We start from the raw sequence: 16173 nt of genomic DNA, 5'->3' as shown, positions 1-16173 counted from the left end.
GGGTAGAAAGATATTGTAAAAGTAGAATACAATGATCCACACAAACATGCCTCGAAATTGCGTGGTTTTCCTTTTACCTCGTCGACTAACACGTCGGCCATTTATGGGGGTCAAAATTTTGACTCCCATAAATGGCCGACCATGTTAGTTCGCAGAGTAGAAGGAAAACCACGCAATTTTGAGGCAAACTTGTGTGGATCATTGTATTCTACTTTTAAAACATCTTTCCAACCATATGCATTTTATAAAAAACGGTTGTAAACGCTTTTGTTTTGACCAACTCGTCCGATCCAAGGCAACGTGTTCCTTTAAGATCTCCTGACGTTAGTGTAAAAAATTGTTTGCAAAATATCAAAATTGTCACGTTTAAACTCGGCAAATGTGTAATCCCCAAATCCCAGATTTCAAATGGGGATAGGGGCACGCAAGTGGACCACAGACATCTCATTGGGCAGGTGCCCCACCCGCCCCGCCCCGTTGTTAAGACACTGAAAGACAGCATCGAGAACACTCGTAACATTACGCACGCACGCAAATTGTTGAATGAACAGTAAGGTTCGCGATGGTCTATTTATTGTAATAAAAAGACAAACCTATCAATACAAAGAGCCCAGTTTATATTATTACAATTTATCTTGACTTGTGTGACTAGTTTCCATTATGCTTTCTATTTAATTTAAAACGTCGTTCGAAGAGAGACGGCAACACAGTGGTGCGACTCTCATACAAAGTCGTCACTACATTAACCCCCTCAACATTGATATTATTATTATCATTATTAGAGGCTGACCATTCAAGTTTAAGTCAGTTTCCCATTGTAGCTATTGTTTGCAGCTACACCGAATAGGATTTGACAAGAGGTCAATCTTTTCACCAGCGGTTTTTAAAATATTGGCCGTATTGATTTTGTTTTAATCTATCGTGATGCAGGCCAATACGCATGCTCGACATCAACCCATTACTCGTTCGGGTTAACAATTAACCCATGTTTCGATTCAGTACAAAATCGGTACTGTATTTTTAACGTGAAATACAATGCAATTGGATACAGAAATCAATTTTGCATGGTAACGGTTGTACACAATGTTGATTAATTAGTGCAGCCTATGCTTTCCCTGGAGAAGGATTTATTTTGATGCGAGGCACTTCTTGTCATCACGGTTTTGAAGAAATGGCTCCCTTGAGCAGTTCGGTTTTCCTCTTTTTTGAGATGCTTCTTGCGGTTTCAGCATCTTATAGTGTGAGTGGTCTGTACGGAGGAGTGTCGTACCAGCCGGTAGAGCACCACGCCCTACGCGGCCAGTCCTTCAGGGATATCTCGGGCATCTCTGCCGTCCAGTGTTCGGCTCGGTGTCTCAGCCATCATGGATGTTTCTCGTTCAACTATGATCACATTAATCGAGTGTGTCAGATGAACAACGTCACAAGACAACAAAAGTGCGATTATTTCCAGCGAATGCAATCGTTCACTTACTACGACGCAACTGCGAAACCAAGAAATTGCCAGGTAATTTATCTTTATGCATTTATCAAACTGAATAAAATTGTATCAAACTCGTAATCATCTTGTTCCCAGGCACTCAATATTGATTGTATGTGTTTGTGTATCCCTTCTCCTGTTTCCATACAGAACAACACTGTTTCAAGCAATGGAGAATCATCAACTCTTTCCTCTACCAGCGTGTGTTGCCTTGTCGGTAAGTTAAATAATATCCGCAACTCTGATTCTGTCAATGAAGTTGTTGAGGTGGTAAAACTTTGCCACTCCTCAAACTTTTTCGACGAGGTTGATTTTCTTCCTGTTAAAATCTGCACTGTGTATGAATCGCAGCGAATGTTGCGCAGGGGTTGAACACGAAGGTAAACTGATGCAAATTATTCGTTGCGAATTTGTGACGTCAAAATTCATATCGCGATCGCATTCACAACAAGTGTGAGCCGGGCTTTAAGTTTGCATCTCTCTACTCTAATCCAGGGAGACTCGGTGTCGAAGATGGTTCAATCCCCGATGAGAGCCTTTCCGCATCAAGCAACTGGTTTCCTGAGCCTGGAGTAGGCCAGCAATTCAGCACACCGGCTGGAGGTCGTCTCAACAAGATACCTACACAGGAAGATATCATAGGCGCATGGCATCCCAATGTTTCCGATGCCAACCAGTGGATACAGGTGGATTTGGTCAACCCGACCTTCGTGACTGGGGTGCTCACCCAGGGGCGTTCTGATTATCCGCAATGGGTGACAAAGTACAAAGTGCAGTACCAACCACCCTCACAGGAATCCTTTGCTGATGTGCAAGACCATCTTGGGCACACAAAGGTATTGTTTCTTGTATTTTGTTTCTGCTGACTGAAAAATTAATAATGATTTTATAAAAGAATACAAACCGCAGCTTTTGTTTGACAGTTCAAATTATAAAGTAGAAGTAGCTGTTTCAAACTGCTTAAAAGGGACCTACACTCAAAAAAATGTTTTGTTCAACTTACTTAATTTTATTAAGGCAAGTTTGTTGCCTCAATTTTATTGAGTAGATTGAACGGGATAAGAATATAAGTTCTTGGTACTTTTATTCCTCAAGTTATTTAAACTTAAAATGTCAAAGTCCAGTTAACTTAATATTATGTGTTCCTCACTTTTTCAAGTTAGCTTTACCGATTTGAAATGAGTTGGGATGACATATTACGATTCATTTACTATAACTCAAATCTAAGGCAAGTTTAAATAACTTAAGGCTAGAAGTAGGCGCTACATTTAATTGTAAGTAAAATAAACTTAAAACGCGTAAATTGAACGGGACAGGAATATAAGTTCTTTGTACTTGTATTCCCAAGTTCGTTAAACTTAAAATATCACAGCTTGATTTACTCATTGTGATGCAACTAATATTACTTCCTACTGCAAGTTGAATTAACTTACAATTCGAAGTGGGCGCTACTTTTCATTTGAAGTAAAATAAACTTAAACCTATTGACTAAACCAATTCAATTTTACTCAGTATGGGTTTGTTTATTTTAATTGGATTTGGTTATTAATCCAACAAAATTATATTATTGTTTGTAACTTTATTTTGCAAGGTAAATAGACGCAAATAATTTAAGTTTGTGCTACTCACATTTAAATTCGACAATCACACAAATAAAATGATCTGGGCAAGTTTAATTGATTGAGGTAGATTCCACAAGGTATACATTTATTCAGATTGCACTTTAAATTAAAACGAATTACTGCTACAACTTAATTTGCAATGTGATTTTATACCGGTGTGTAATATTATGATGCAAGAATTAACACAAATCAATGTGTAAACAATTTAAGTCATAAAATTGACTGAATTTAAGTGAGTTGAGGAAATTAACCGATTAGGGGGTAAATTACATGCTGATATTTGTAAACACTCAAGCAAAATCATGAAAGTGATTTCTGTGTGTTACTAAAATTATTTACACTCTTCTCCAAATTCAGTAAGGTTGGACTTGCGGGTTGTGCAATTATCTACCATTTCCATCACAAACTTTGTGAACGCATTTTTATGTAAAAATATGAACAACAAGAACTTTTAACAATAACATCAGGAAACTCAAGTTTGAACACTCTTGAATGGATTTGGGTACTTTTTGTATGAGAAAATACAATGTCCACAGATTCCTAATTAAACTTACACCGTTTGAAGATAATAATAGTAGAAAGCTAACAATAAAATATTGCTTGCTGAGGTGCTGTAGTTTTTGAGAAATGAGTAAAACAATGTCACGAAAAAACATCTCACAAGCTTACATAATTTTCGTTGACAACAATTATTTTTGTGACTTGTTTTACTCATTTCTCAAAAACTACAGCACCTCAGCAAGTACCATTTTAAGGGAAGCTTTCTACTATTTAACTGTGTGAGTTTAATGTGGACATTGTGTTGTGTCCTACAAAAAGTACCCAGACCCTTTAAACTTCATAGCATAATTACCTAAAAACACCTTGCTTTGTTGTATTAATTTTCTGAGTTGTGTTTATGATACAACTTTTATTTGCCAAAGTCAAATTATCTGACATGGAAGTTATTAAATACAGTAAATTTTTGGCAAGTGGTCATAATCTTCAAAACAATGTTCTCTTGATGGTGTGGATCATTACTAAAATTAAAAGTACAGACTTTTCAGAGAGAACTTTTGAAGGAAAAGCATCTGGCTGACAAAGCTATATCAAACAGGTATAGGATGCATTAATGAGATAAGACTTCTTTGGACTATTTAAAAATAATAAATTTCAAGTTAACACCTCCCCCCAAGAGAGATGTTTTGTTTTAGTCTTTGTTAAGCAAGTAAAATTAGTGGACTATAAAAGATAATGTACTGCAATAAGATGTATGTAGCAAAGAAACCCACTGCAGGTTATTTAAGCTAATGACCCATTTAGTTGACCTAAAAAAAAGCTTAAAAAGTGCAGAGAAATCAACTTTATGTCCTTGTAATGTCTAGCATTGGGTATAGATATTCAGCTTACTCAACTTTAATTTTACATCACTTTAAAGGGACACAAAGCCTTGGATCGGTCGAGTTGGTCAATGCAAAGTGTCTGAAACCGTTTGATATGAAATGTATATGGTTGGAAAGATGTTTTAAAAGTAGAATAAAATAATTCAAACATCCAAACAAATATGCCTCGCAAGTGAGAGGTTTTTCTTTTACGATGAGAACAAACACGGTCGGCCATTTTGTTTACTCCACAAATTGGCCAACCATGTTTGTTTGCAACGTAAAAGAAAAACCATGAACTTTTGAGGCATATTTGTTTGGATTATTTTACACATTTCATATCAAACGGTTTCAAACACTTTTCATGGACTAACTCGACCGATCCAAGGCAACATGTCCCTTTAAGTAATAAGTAGAAGAAAAAAAAGGATTGTTCAGTAAAATTTGTATAAGGGTACAGGATTAATTATAGTATTACATTGGCAAGTGGTCAGCTGGTTTCAATCACTATTCTTTAAGACTCTCCCTGTAGGAATGTACCAAGTGGTGATTCATGGGTTCTCAGATCTTCTTCAACGAAATTAGAGTGATACATCATGTTACAACACAAATAAATTCAAAATATAAGTTTGCGGACTCTTTTGGTTTGGGTGTTATGAGTTATTGCCATTAACAATTAGCGTAGAACTGGCACAACATTAACTTTGCTCATTATTGCAAGTACCTGCAGCAACAAGATCCCGCAGATGTTTTCTTGTATTTGGTTACGTTTAGTGTTCCTAAAGAGATTTCCAGTGAGAAACAATTGAGATCATGTATGCTAAAAAATAAAATTAAAAAAAAGGTCAACAGTCATATGTAATTTATTGGTTTAGTATGATGATGTATCTCTCTAATTTTGTAGAAGATCTGAGAACCCTTGACGAATCACCCCCCCCCCCCCCCCACCACTCCTAATTTGGTACATTCTTACAGGCAGAGACCTTATAAGTGGTATGGATCACTGAAATAACCAGAAATTAAAAGCAAAGCTTGTTCTTCAGAGTCTGTATTTTAGGTGATAAGCGGTCACCATCCAGCTTCATGAAGATCTTTTGGATCACTTCAAACAGGTACCTGTACTTTTTCGGATAATGGAGATTGAGCGAATAGATCAATCCAAACAACAGGCAACATGCCTTCGATAGGTCTTTGACCTCCTTTAGCACTTCATCGCCTTCCAGTACAATAGCCACTGTCTTCTGCTGTTCCACATCCTCTGTTCCACATCCTATGCTGAAAATGCCCATGGTGCAAGTCTCTTCCTTGGATTTCATTTCTTCTTCCTGTGTTGACTTTAAAACAAAATAAAATAGGCTTGATTAGAAAATTTGTTTGTCCTTTATTACAATCTCAGGGGTGGATTTCACAAAGAGTTAGGACTAGTCTTATCTAGAGTTAGGACCAGTTACTCGTCCTAATTTAGGACTATCCATGCAATTTGTATATCTCCTAGGACTAGTCCTAAGTTAGGACTAGTCCTAACTCTTTGTGAAATCCACCCCAGGAGTATTGTTGTAAAGTTTTCACATGACTGATTCTTCAGGCTTTTCATTTTTTCAATCAAAGTTTGAAGGGCTAGGCCTATATTTTATTTTACTTGCAATATCAAACAGGTGGCATAGCCCACACATAGTTTGGGATTTTTTTTTTTTTTTTTTTGGGGGGGGGGGGATCAAATAGTGTGGTTGCTAAAAAATGAAAATTTACGATCCAATTCCTGTTTCACCAGGGCTTGCTTTTGGAAACAGGATGCTCAATGATTCGCTGTCATCACATCATACAATTTTTGCAAGCTGTGACCCTTGCTCTATGCTGGGACAGAGTTCATGGTGTTTTGTACACCCAAGGGGGCACAAAACCCATGGACCCCCGTCACGGCAGCAACAATTGTGTATTTTGTAAATCATCAGAATAACTGTACACTTACCAAAAAATGTTGAAAAAGTGCGTCACTGTCCTCCCCCAGATACGAGCAAAGAGCTTTAAGGACACCTGCTCTCTTGCTGAGCACATTCTGTATAGAAAAAGAACAGCATCCAGAGTTTTCAATCCATGATTCATATTTCACAAACAGACAGACAAATAGTTAAAGATCAGGCTTTATGAGTGAGAACCCTGGAGTGAAGATGTCAAGACTAATGTGAACACAAATCAGCCAAAAATTGATTTTTAGCCAAGCTATTTGTATATAATTCTTGCTTTGATCACATTTTGTCAAGGCAGTACAATTAAATTTTTCAGTGGTAGTTCCAACACATGCAAATGAATGAAATTGTCCTCAAACAATTCATTACAAAAGAGAGGAGAAAAAACGGTGTTAATTAAAGAAAAAACATGTAAACAAAGTACTTGCCTCCTCTATTCCTGCCAAGATTTCTTGAATCTTGATTCCAGCTGCCCCGCCTCTTGACTTCATCAACTGGATGAGCTTCGGTGCGTTTTTGTCGAGCTGTGCCATGAACTGGCTTTGCAGTCTAACGGTTGTAATACGCATAAATTCTGCCTCAATCTAATAATATACACATGGGAAAATAGCATTAATATCTCATTCTGAACCAACTGCATACAGTTTCCAAACAATCAACCTGGAAGTAAAGGAAGGTCTGCTGTAGACAGTTTCATAACATTGCTTCGATGACCATAAAAGCATGATTTGTTGCCAACATTTTATGATTTATATGAAGTATTTTTCCATTACCCTGTAAGTGATGATCAAAGCTTGTGTTGGATTGACAATTTTCAGTTATTATAGACCTTTATCATGGTGCTGGAACGAAATAGGCTTGGTTCTATTGCAAAGTTATTTGATACGAGGAACATGACCAAGATGGAGGCAGCATGATAAAGGTCTAGTACACACACAGCTTTTTCAAATCAATTAAAATAAAAAGTGTAAATTTGATGCCTCACCTCAGTTTCTGAAAAGAGTGCTGGCCATCTGGCTCTGAAGTCAGCAACAAGTGGTTTTTGAAGAACTACTTCTTGTCTGCGATGGGAAAATGTCTTTGCCATTTTCTCCATAATCACTTTTCCATTGTGTGTTTTCTTCAGTTCATCAAGAAGAGCAATCCTTTCCTTTTCAGAGCTTGCAGCTGTTTCATCATCAGGATATTCAGGGAGGTAGTTAACTTCTGCCTTTCTTGGTTTTTTGATGTTCTTGGCTGATTTCGTGTCACCTTTTCTTTTGAGTGAGTTTACAGATAGTTCTGTGCATCCGTGATTTCGCAATTTTGATCTATAGTTACCCATCTTGAATTTAAGGCTCATTTTCCAACCAAGGTAGCCAGTGGCAGAACCTGGTTCTTTCAGGTATGGGTGCTTCTTGACAAGTGCTTGTGCTACAGAGCAGAACTGATCATCTGATGGATAGGCCTTGTAGCTAAATATGGATTCAGCAAGTTTTTCCAAAATATCAGATTTCATTCCTGTTGGGTTTGTCAAAGTTCCATCCTTCTCAAACTGTTTTTTGCCGTTTGAAAGTTTCATCTCTGTGTCGAATGAGAAGGATGGGATTGGAAAGACAGTAGGCCACTGAAGTGCTCTATCTGTACTACATGTAGCACTTGCAGAAGTAGACACAGATGATGCTTCCGACATCGACGGGGACGATGACAGCAGAGATGAATTACTCAAAAGATCAAACACACTGTCAATGTCTGAATCTGAATCAGGAATGGAAAGTGGAACGACTTTGATAGTTCCCCTGTCTGTAATGTCCTTGGGTGATGATAAGGTCATGAAATCATCAAAGTCCGGATCGATGAATTGGAGACAAAATTCCCCTTTCAGTTCAAACTGCTCCTTCACTTGATTCTTCAAATCATGCACACTTTCAAGCGGTGAGGGCAGAATCAGCTTCCTGATGTTTTCATCGGTGATGATGACTCTCAACATTATGCACGATGGTACAACAAGTGCATCTGCCATCTTGACTATCTGTCATAAAAGAAACAAGAACAACACAATTCAATCATTAAAATTAATTTTTGTTTTGTTTGTTATATTACAGTAGTTTACAGCCAAAGTTAACAGCCAATATATTGCAGGAGAATACATGTAGTAAGACCGAAAACAAATTTCGGTGCAGATTTAAGCGGACAAAGTGGCTCATCATTAATCGTCGCTGTTTTAATCTGTTCATGCAGCTGAAACACAGGGTTTCAAGAAAAAGGCTTTATATTTATGCTTTTTAAGAAAGCTGTTAGGTTCCAAACTTATTCGCTGGTTTGTGAAAACGCACCAACAGCAGCACCACCACGGCGACAATTTTTGTGTGTCAAACAAAACCTCTCGTGTACCAAGAGGTTGAGACCTTCATGATTAATTCTTAAATTGTTTAATAGTATTCACCTGCTAGACTTGATGACTTTGTGAAGCACTGAAAGCTACACATTATGAATATATCGTTTCAATGTCACCATTCGTTTCCCTTGAACAGTGTACAATGCTAATGGGTAGAAGTCTGCCAGTTCTTCGTGTTCAACAATAGCAATTTCCCTTGTTGGTGATGAATCTATTTCATACGATCTGTAGTGCTCAACATACCATGAAGACAATTTGTTAACGATGAAGTTCACTTTGTCATGCAGGATGGCCATATGTAAAACTTCAACGAAATCTGGAAGTCCGCCTGTTGACCCAACAGCAAGAATCATGCCGGTAGCATACATTGTTCCATGATATGATAATGTCTTAGCCAACTGTACAGTTGTCTGCATTGGATACTTATCCCTTAAAGCCTGCTCAATATCATCCTTCACTAACTTTACTGGAACAGTTGAGACATTGGTGACTACTAAAGCAGACTGGCGCACACTCAGAGACTGAAAATGATGAGCCATCATTAGTTGGTGCTTTACCGCAAGTGACAGAAGTATGTTTTTGAAGCAGTTGGTATATCTTGTAACTTGCTTGAAGAAACTATGTTTCGCTTCAAAACGCATTGTCCATAATGATACCAAAGGACCAAAAGAAGAGATCATTTCAGGATAATGTTCCAGAAAGTGATGTTTTGGTTTGAGTCTAACACTTGTAAAAACCTCTTGTAAGTGTTGCCGATGATCAGAAATCTTACAGTCTAGAAATTCAATTGTTTCCTGCGAGTGCACTGGTGCTACAACTAGTTCAACCACATCCTTGAGGTCCATTAATATATCCCATGCCGGCTCTCCACTCCAGGAGGTATCTTGGAACCCACTATAAATGGGAGCAACCTCAGCAGTGTCCAGTTCTCATGTGCATTTCCACCAACTGTTGATGAGAACTTTTTGGGGATAGGCGGTGGACAGTCCCTTTTATCTGCCCACTTGTATGGAAAGTGCTTGATTGAATTATTAAGCTCGTCTAGTGTGAAATACTTCTTCGAAATAAGCAAGTTCAAACATAATGCAAGCTCCATCGGAATAACACCTTCAAATAAATCATGCAAAATGTCAGGAGGATAGCCCATTAACACATGAAAAGTTTCAAGGTTTTCAGTCAAAGGGCAACTTCTTTTAACCCCAAAGCAGCTGTTGATTTTGTCATCATCTTGAACAGTTTGAATATGTTGAGAATGTAGTTCCTCTGTTCTCAATTGGAAGGCACCAGATCTTACTTCTTTCAATTGAATGTCTTCTCTTGACCCTGTGCAGAATCTACAAACATAGTCCCCTGAAAAACTCTCAACGAACCCTCCAATACTATGAGCACCCAAGTTATCAGCTGCAACAGACTGCACGGTGCCAATCACATTTCTCCCCAGTCTAGCCACGTAAAGACCTTCCCTCTCTAGGATTGCGAGATCTTTTAACAGCGGTTCCAAAACTCTGTCATAGCCATATGTCTTCACGTCGACAGATTTACAGAGAATAGCCATGTTGATTGAAGTTAATGATGAAAGAAACACAGGAGGTAAGTTCAACAATACCCAATAAACTGCACAAACTTTGTGTTTTTTCCTGGATGTTCCAAGTGGATTGCAGACTTCAAAGTCATCCACATACAGACCAACATAAATGTGAAAATTCTCTCCCGAACAAACGTTATTTTCTTTGAAGAACTTGCCATCACGGAAAGATCTGTACTGTGGTGAACCAGGAACTTTTCTGTTGTTGTTGTTCTCATAAACCAGTATTTTATCGAGAATTCCGTTTGCATTTAGAAGCTGCTGTAAGGACTGCAGAATGGGGACATACTGGAATGTGTTGTTTTTATTGCTATCATTGTTATCGTTATCAAGTTTGTATTCAACAGGTTCAACAACACTGAAATTTGTCTTGAAATATTGCTTTCTTTTGAAAGCTGTTGCAAGAGGACTATCGTTTCCAATTGCTATGTTGATTGGGTTGTTGTTACACACAGATTCTGCAATTTCAATGACAACAGATCTGTCAAGGTGGCAGCCATTTTTCGTTAATACTTGATCAATTGTATTTTGCAGAACTTGGACAGAAACAGAAGAATGTCCGATGTATGCCAGGTCACTTACTAAATTATCAATTGCTGAACCCGATACATGAAGTACACTTTCAAGCTTGAGTAGAAGTGCTGCTATTGAATGTTCAATAATTTTTGGTAGGTCCTCGACTTCCTGCTCCTCATCATCTTCATCAAGGGTACCATCAAAATATTGTCCAACTGCATTCTCTTCATCCAAAGAACCTGATTCTAATGCCACAGTATTTGTCACCTGAGTCTTTGTAATCACACCAAGCTTGAAATCATGTAGATCAGCTGAAGCATGCTTTCTGCTCTTATGTGATCTATATGTTCCATAGATGTTCGATTTAAAATCGCAACCCTCAAACACACATTTAACTGTTTCATGATTTTTGAGGTGTTGGTATACATGCTGAAAAAATACTTTATCAGTTGCAAGATCACTCCTTTCACAAACGTGGCATTTAAATGACACAAGCTCTCCTTTCTTCAATAAATTTGATGTCTCTGAATTGTGGTATCGAGACAAGTGAGTGTGTAAAGCACTGCTTGTTCGAAATCTACACGGGCATTCCTGATGTAAACATGGCTGAGGATTACGAGGACCATATCTATGTTGCAGCCTGTAGTGTTTAAACAGAACAGACCTTCTGGACGATTGAAAATTACAGTCTTTACAATGCCACATAACCACAGACTGAAAAAAAAAAAAAAAAAAATTGTCTGTAATGGGTAACTTCAAATTGAGATATTATTTCAAATGTGTCAAAATCCTGTCCAATGTGTTATGTTATGTGCGCAATGAGTAGGCCTAAAGTGTCACAATTTCACTGTGATATGAAATCTCATTTTACTATTTATTGATTCCACCCTACCATTACAACTTTCACTGTGAGCCAAACAAACACTGCAGTGAACAAAATAAACTTTAATAAAACAATTTTGTTTGTGTTGTTTAGACTGAATGAAATTGAGTGCAAACTGCATACCCTGCATTTAGTAAAACTAACTTTATTTATAAATGCAAGTAAAACTAACTTTACTTATAAATGTGTGTTAATGTTGTTTGGACTTATTTTATTTGGATGCAAAACACTAACCCTTCAGTAAAACTAACTTTAAAATAAAATGAGTAACTTTAGGCTTGTGTTGTTTGGACTTAATTGATTTTGGTGTAAAACACAAACCCCCCAGTTAAACTAACTTTGTTAATAAATGAGTAACTATTACTTTGTGTTTTTGTAGTTTGGACTCAATTTATTTTGGTGTAAAACACAAACCCCTTAGTAAAACTAGCTTTGTTAATAAATGAGTAACTATTACTTTGTGTTTTTGTAGTTTGGACTCAATTTTTTGGGGTGTAAAACACAAACCCCTCAGTAAAACTAACTTTGTTAATAAATGAGTAACTATTAGTTTGTGTTTTTGCCGTTTGGACTTAATTGATTTTGGTGTAAAACACAAACCCCTTAGTAAAACTAGCTTTGTTAATAAATGAGTAACTATTACTTTGTGTTTTTGTTGTTTGGACTCAATTTATTTTGGTGTAAAACACAAACCCCTCAGTAAAACTAACTTTGTTAATAAATGAGTAACTATTAGTTTGTGTTTTTGCCGTTTGGACTCAAATTATTTTGGTGTAAAACACAAACCCCTCAGTTAAACTAACTTTGTTAATAAATGAGTAACTATTACTTTGTGTTTTTGTAGTTTGGACTCAATTTATTTTGGTGTAAAACACAAACCCCTCAGTAAAACTAACTTTGTTAATAAATGAGTAACTATTAGTTTGTGTTTTTGCCGTTTGGACTCAAATTATTTTGGTGTAAAACACAAACCCCCCCCCCCCCCAGTTAAACTAACTTTGTTAATAAATGAGTAACTATTACTTTGTGTTTTTGTAGTTTGGACTCAATTTTTTTTGGTGTAAAACACAAACCCCTCAGTAAAACTAACTTTGTATATTTATGAGTAACTATTACTTTGTGTTTTTGTTGTTTGGACTCAATTTATTTTGGTGTAAAACACAAACCCCTCAGTAAAACTAACTTTGTATATTTATGAGTAACTACTACTTTGTGTTTTTGTTGTTTGGACTCAATTTATTTTGGTGTAAAACACAAACCCCTCCGTAAAACTAACTTTGTATATTTATGAGTAACTATTACTTTGTGTTTTTGTTGTTTGGGCTCAATTTATTTATGTGTAACACACATAGCCTTCAGTAAAATGGTAAAACTTACTTTGTTTATAAGTGAGTAACTACTTTGTGTTGTTGTTGTTGTTGTTTGGACTTATTATTTTTAGGTGCAACAAACAATAACCTTCAGTAAAACTAGCTTGAAAATGAGTAATTTGTGTGTGTTATATTGTCTTTATTTATTTGGGAGTAAAATACGAACCCTCAAGCAAAACTAAACAACGGCAAGTTACTTTTAAAAATGCTTCAATGCAACTGTCATACAAAGAGGCATTATCACTCATCCAGCCATAATGTCAGTTTTAGCGTGTCACAGTCAGTATTTAGCATGTTGTTGTGTACGGAGACGGACGTACGGAAACATTACAACTACAACGAACTGTTTAACTTCTAAAAATAACCATGAGCATATCACAACTAGTGTAAGAACTAAAATAATATCTTTCGGATTCTGTTCTTACCTATGATGAATGGCATTCAACGAAGTAGCTGACGTCTTCAATGCAGGGGGGACAGCTAACTCTTTGGCCTTTTGGCTTGCTCTCTTTTCAGCCGCCTCTGTTGTTGTCGATTGTAAACGCGGAACTCGGTGTCACAACGTGTTGTTGTTCGGGGGAGCAGCTGAGAGCGTGCCATGCCTTTGGTGTGGGAAACGCTGGTCCCGTACAAGCAGTACTCGAGGCCATTAACTGTAGGCAGGGGACCAGGCCAATCAGTAAACTTGGGCGCATGGCACAGGACGGGCGCACATTCATATGACTTGTTCTATGAAGTTGAGTTAATCGGCTGGTTCAAGTATTGAGAACCTCAATCTCATTACAAGTAAAGATGTTTTCTTGACATTGGACCAGGCTATATGCTGTAAACTATCTTCATTCGTTGTTTTTCTGTCAATTAAATATAATTGGCGAGTGACAGATGAGAAGCTATAGTTTGGTTTGGGTTTGAAATGTTTAGAACATGAAAAATTAGGGTTACTCAAATAGTCAGAAGCCTTCGTTCTACTCATGTTTGTGCTGCGAAAAAATAACCATACTGTCAAGTTAAGCTCTTCAGCATCAATACAAGTAAATTGAGTATTTCTTACTCAATAAGCGCAGTAAAAGCGGCAAAGTTTTATTTTTAAGTATAACGAAACAATAAGTGTCAGTAGTAACTACTTGATCGTGACTGTTGTTGAGTTGACCTATTATTTATGAAAAAAACAACTTATATGATTAAAGTCAACCTGACTTTTCAAGATTTAAGTTTTAATCACTTAGGATGAGCAAGTAAAAACAACAAAAAAACAGTATTAAGTATTATCAAATAAAATAATTCGAGTTCAATTTACTAAACCAGAGTTTCACTTTTTTGAGTGTATGGTATACATGGCATAAAATTATGTAAAAAGTAGTAGCGATTGCCTGACTATTCGACCATATCGGAGTCTTTTTCAAAAGCTAAAATCTGTTTTTTAAAACAGATTTTAGCTATTTAAAAATTGATTATGATAACAACTTAATTTCAGTATGTTATAAGTGTTCTCTGTTTTCATTCTAACTCACAGGAATTTATTGGCAACACCAACAAACTCGAAATCGTTGACAGACGTTTCTTCGAGCCTGTTTTGGCGATCAAGCTTCGTATTGTACCCGTTGAGTGGAACAGTAACAATATCGCTCTGCGTTTTGAGCTGATTGGTTGTGAGTAAACTTCACAATGAAATGAAACACCTGCAACCTTTGTTTGGGGTCGGGCACAGACTTTGACGTACAATTTGAGAACATCACCGAAACAAAAAGGAAGTTTGAATTTGAAATGTCAAAATAAATTGAGTATTGTAATTTAGTCCTGTCCACACTACCATGGTAGCCCGCAAAAGACACATACAAAGGGCACTCCTTTGATGGAATTCACATAGCACTACGATTACGAATCATCTTAAAGGAACATTACGGAATAGGTTTTGCTAGCAAAAATGTTGCTGGCAGTGAAAGCACGTTAAACTGACATACCTGCAGAAGTTTGAGTGGGTCACCAGAGAATAGTGAAAAACCGATTACAAATTTTGCATTGCACCGATGCCAAAAAAAAAAAACGCCCAACTTCAAACGCGAAATTGGATTGTTTATTTCTCATCAAATGTGAAATTTCAGACACAAATATTTCAAGGGATGTTTTTTACTATCATCATCATTAGACCGTGTTTGTTTATGTAAATCTGTGATCTTCACAATTTTTGTTTCTTACCAATTCTGCGTTCCTTTAGGATGAGTTGTCAGTATTACCATGGTAATTTGTATTGTGACATCACACTTTACTTAGCATTTAAAACTATACATAAATCTTGTTATGAAAAAAAAGGTTCTCCAGATTTACGTGAGTTCAAAAAAGTTATTGTTCAACTATGCTAGTTTGTATAAAGACGTAAAACCTTATAACTGTCATCGTGAGTTGACCTACATTTTTGGATGCAACACAGCCCAGCTTAAATACATGCAATGTTTCAGCTTGATTGCCCCTGTTGTTCTGTATATATATCAAAAAAATTGTTTTATGTTGTGGTAGTATAACGTAGCAATTGGTGAAGATGTCATTCCATATTATTTCATGCATTGACCGCCAAAGCCTGGGGCAAAAAGAATTTAAATTGTACCTTGTTGAGTTCGTTATACATAATATTTTGCGCAATAAACATCATTGACGAACAAATATTACCAAGTTTCAACATGATCCATCACATGATCCATCACCTAGTTCGGTATGATACGCGACTTCAAAAGGTGCACAAAGTACTACCACGTGACTTTTGATAACATCATCAATCTACAAAATGTGGTCTGTATAAAAGTTATTAAATCCCAATATTTTAAAACGATTACCGAACTATATATACCTCAGACGTCTTGTAAAAGTCTATTTATTTTGTGTGTACATTCATGACCCTGCTAATATTTAATTCACAACGGCCTTGAATTTGACCTTTTGGGTGATATATATTCCTCATTGGAATGAAAAGACCAATATCATTTGTTGACATCCAAAGACGTTATCGTTTAAAATGTT

The 16173-nt window shown here is 36.7% G+C and overlaps 2 protein-coding genes across 3 annotated transcripts; one reads left to right on the top strand and one right to left on the bottom strand.

The window, feature by feature from the left end:
* The first annotated feature begins 568 nt into the window (after nt 1–568).
* LOC139947073 (uncharacterized) lies at nt 569–15152 on the top strand. The gene is made up of 4 exons (XM_071944913.1): nt 569–1507; nt 1631–1697; nt 1976–2316; nt 14675–15152. The coding sequence occupies exons 1-4, from the start codon at nt 1136–1138 to the stop codon at nt 14816–14818; spliced, it is 924 nt and encodes a 307-aa protein (XP_071801014.1). The 5' UTR covers nt 569–1135; the 3' UTR covers nt 14819–15152.
* LOC139947062 (uncharacterized) lies at nt 2461–13695 on the bottom strand. Of its 2 annotated transcripts, none has more exons than XM_071944901.1 (5): nt 13587–13695; nt 7416–8441; nt 6859–7014; nt 6433–6519; nt 2461–5797 (listed from the first exon to the last, which is right to left on the bottom strand). In XM_071944901.1, exons 2-5 carry the CDS (start codon nt 8430–8432, stop codon nt 5483–5485), a joined length of 1575 nt encoding a protein of 524 aa, XP_071801002.1. In that variant the 5' UTR covers nt 8433–8441; nt 13587–13695; the 3' UTR covers nt 2461–5482. The 2 variants fall into 2 exon arrangements, with proteins under 2 accessions (XP_071801002.1, XP_071800991.1); XM_071944890.1 differs by lacking the exon at nt 13587–13695 and adding an exon at nt 8856–9934.
* Nucleotides 15153–16173: the final 1021 nt, after the last annotated feature.

This window comes from Asterias amurensis, chromosome 1 (assembly GCF_032118995.1).
Source record: "Asterias amurensis chromosome 1, ASM3211899v1".
Taxonomy (NCBI): domain Eukaryota; kingdom Metazoa; phylum Echinodermata; class Asteroidea; order Forcipulatida; family Asteriidae; genus Asterias; species Asterias amurensis.
Note: the sequence above shows the minus strand (reverse complement) of the source record. Positions and strands in the feature narration are given on the sequence as shown.

What these genes read in the sequence shown, in the direction of transcription:
- LOC139947062 (XM_071944901.1), bottom strand. Translation starts at nt 8,432, where the DNA reads ATGGCAGATGCACTTGTTGTACCATCGTGCATAATGTTGAGAGTCATC. An exon ending in TCTTGGCAGGAATAGAGGAG is followed by an intron (nt 6,520 to 6,858) that starts GCAAGTACTTTG and finishes TTTTCTATACAG; the next exon opens with AATGTGCTCAGCAAGAGAGC. An exon ending in CACTTTTTCAACATTTTTTG is followed by an intron (nt 5,798 to 6,432) that starts GTAAGTGTACAG and finishes TTTGTTTTAAAG; the next exon opens with TCAACACAGGAAGAAGAAAT.
- LOC139947073 (XM_071944913.1), top strand. Translation starts at nt 1,136, where the DNA reads ATGCGAGGCACTTCTTGTCATCACGGTTTTGAAGAAATGGCTCCCTTG. An exon ending in CGAAACCAAGAAATTGCCAG is followed by an intron (nt 1,508 to 1,630) that starts GTAATTTATCTT and finishes GTTTCCATACAG; the next exon opens with AACAACACTGTTTCAAGCAA. An exon ending in ACCATCTTGGGCACACAAAG is followed by an intron (nt 2,317 to 14,674) that starts GTATTGTTTCTT and finishes TCTAACTCACAG; the next exon opens with GAATTTATTGGCAACACCAA.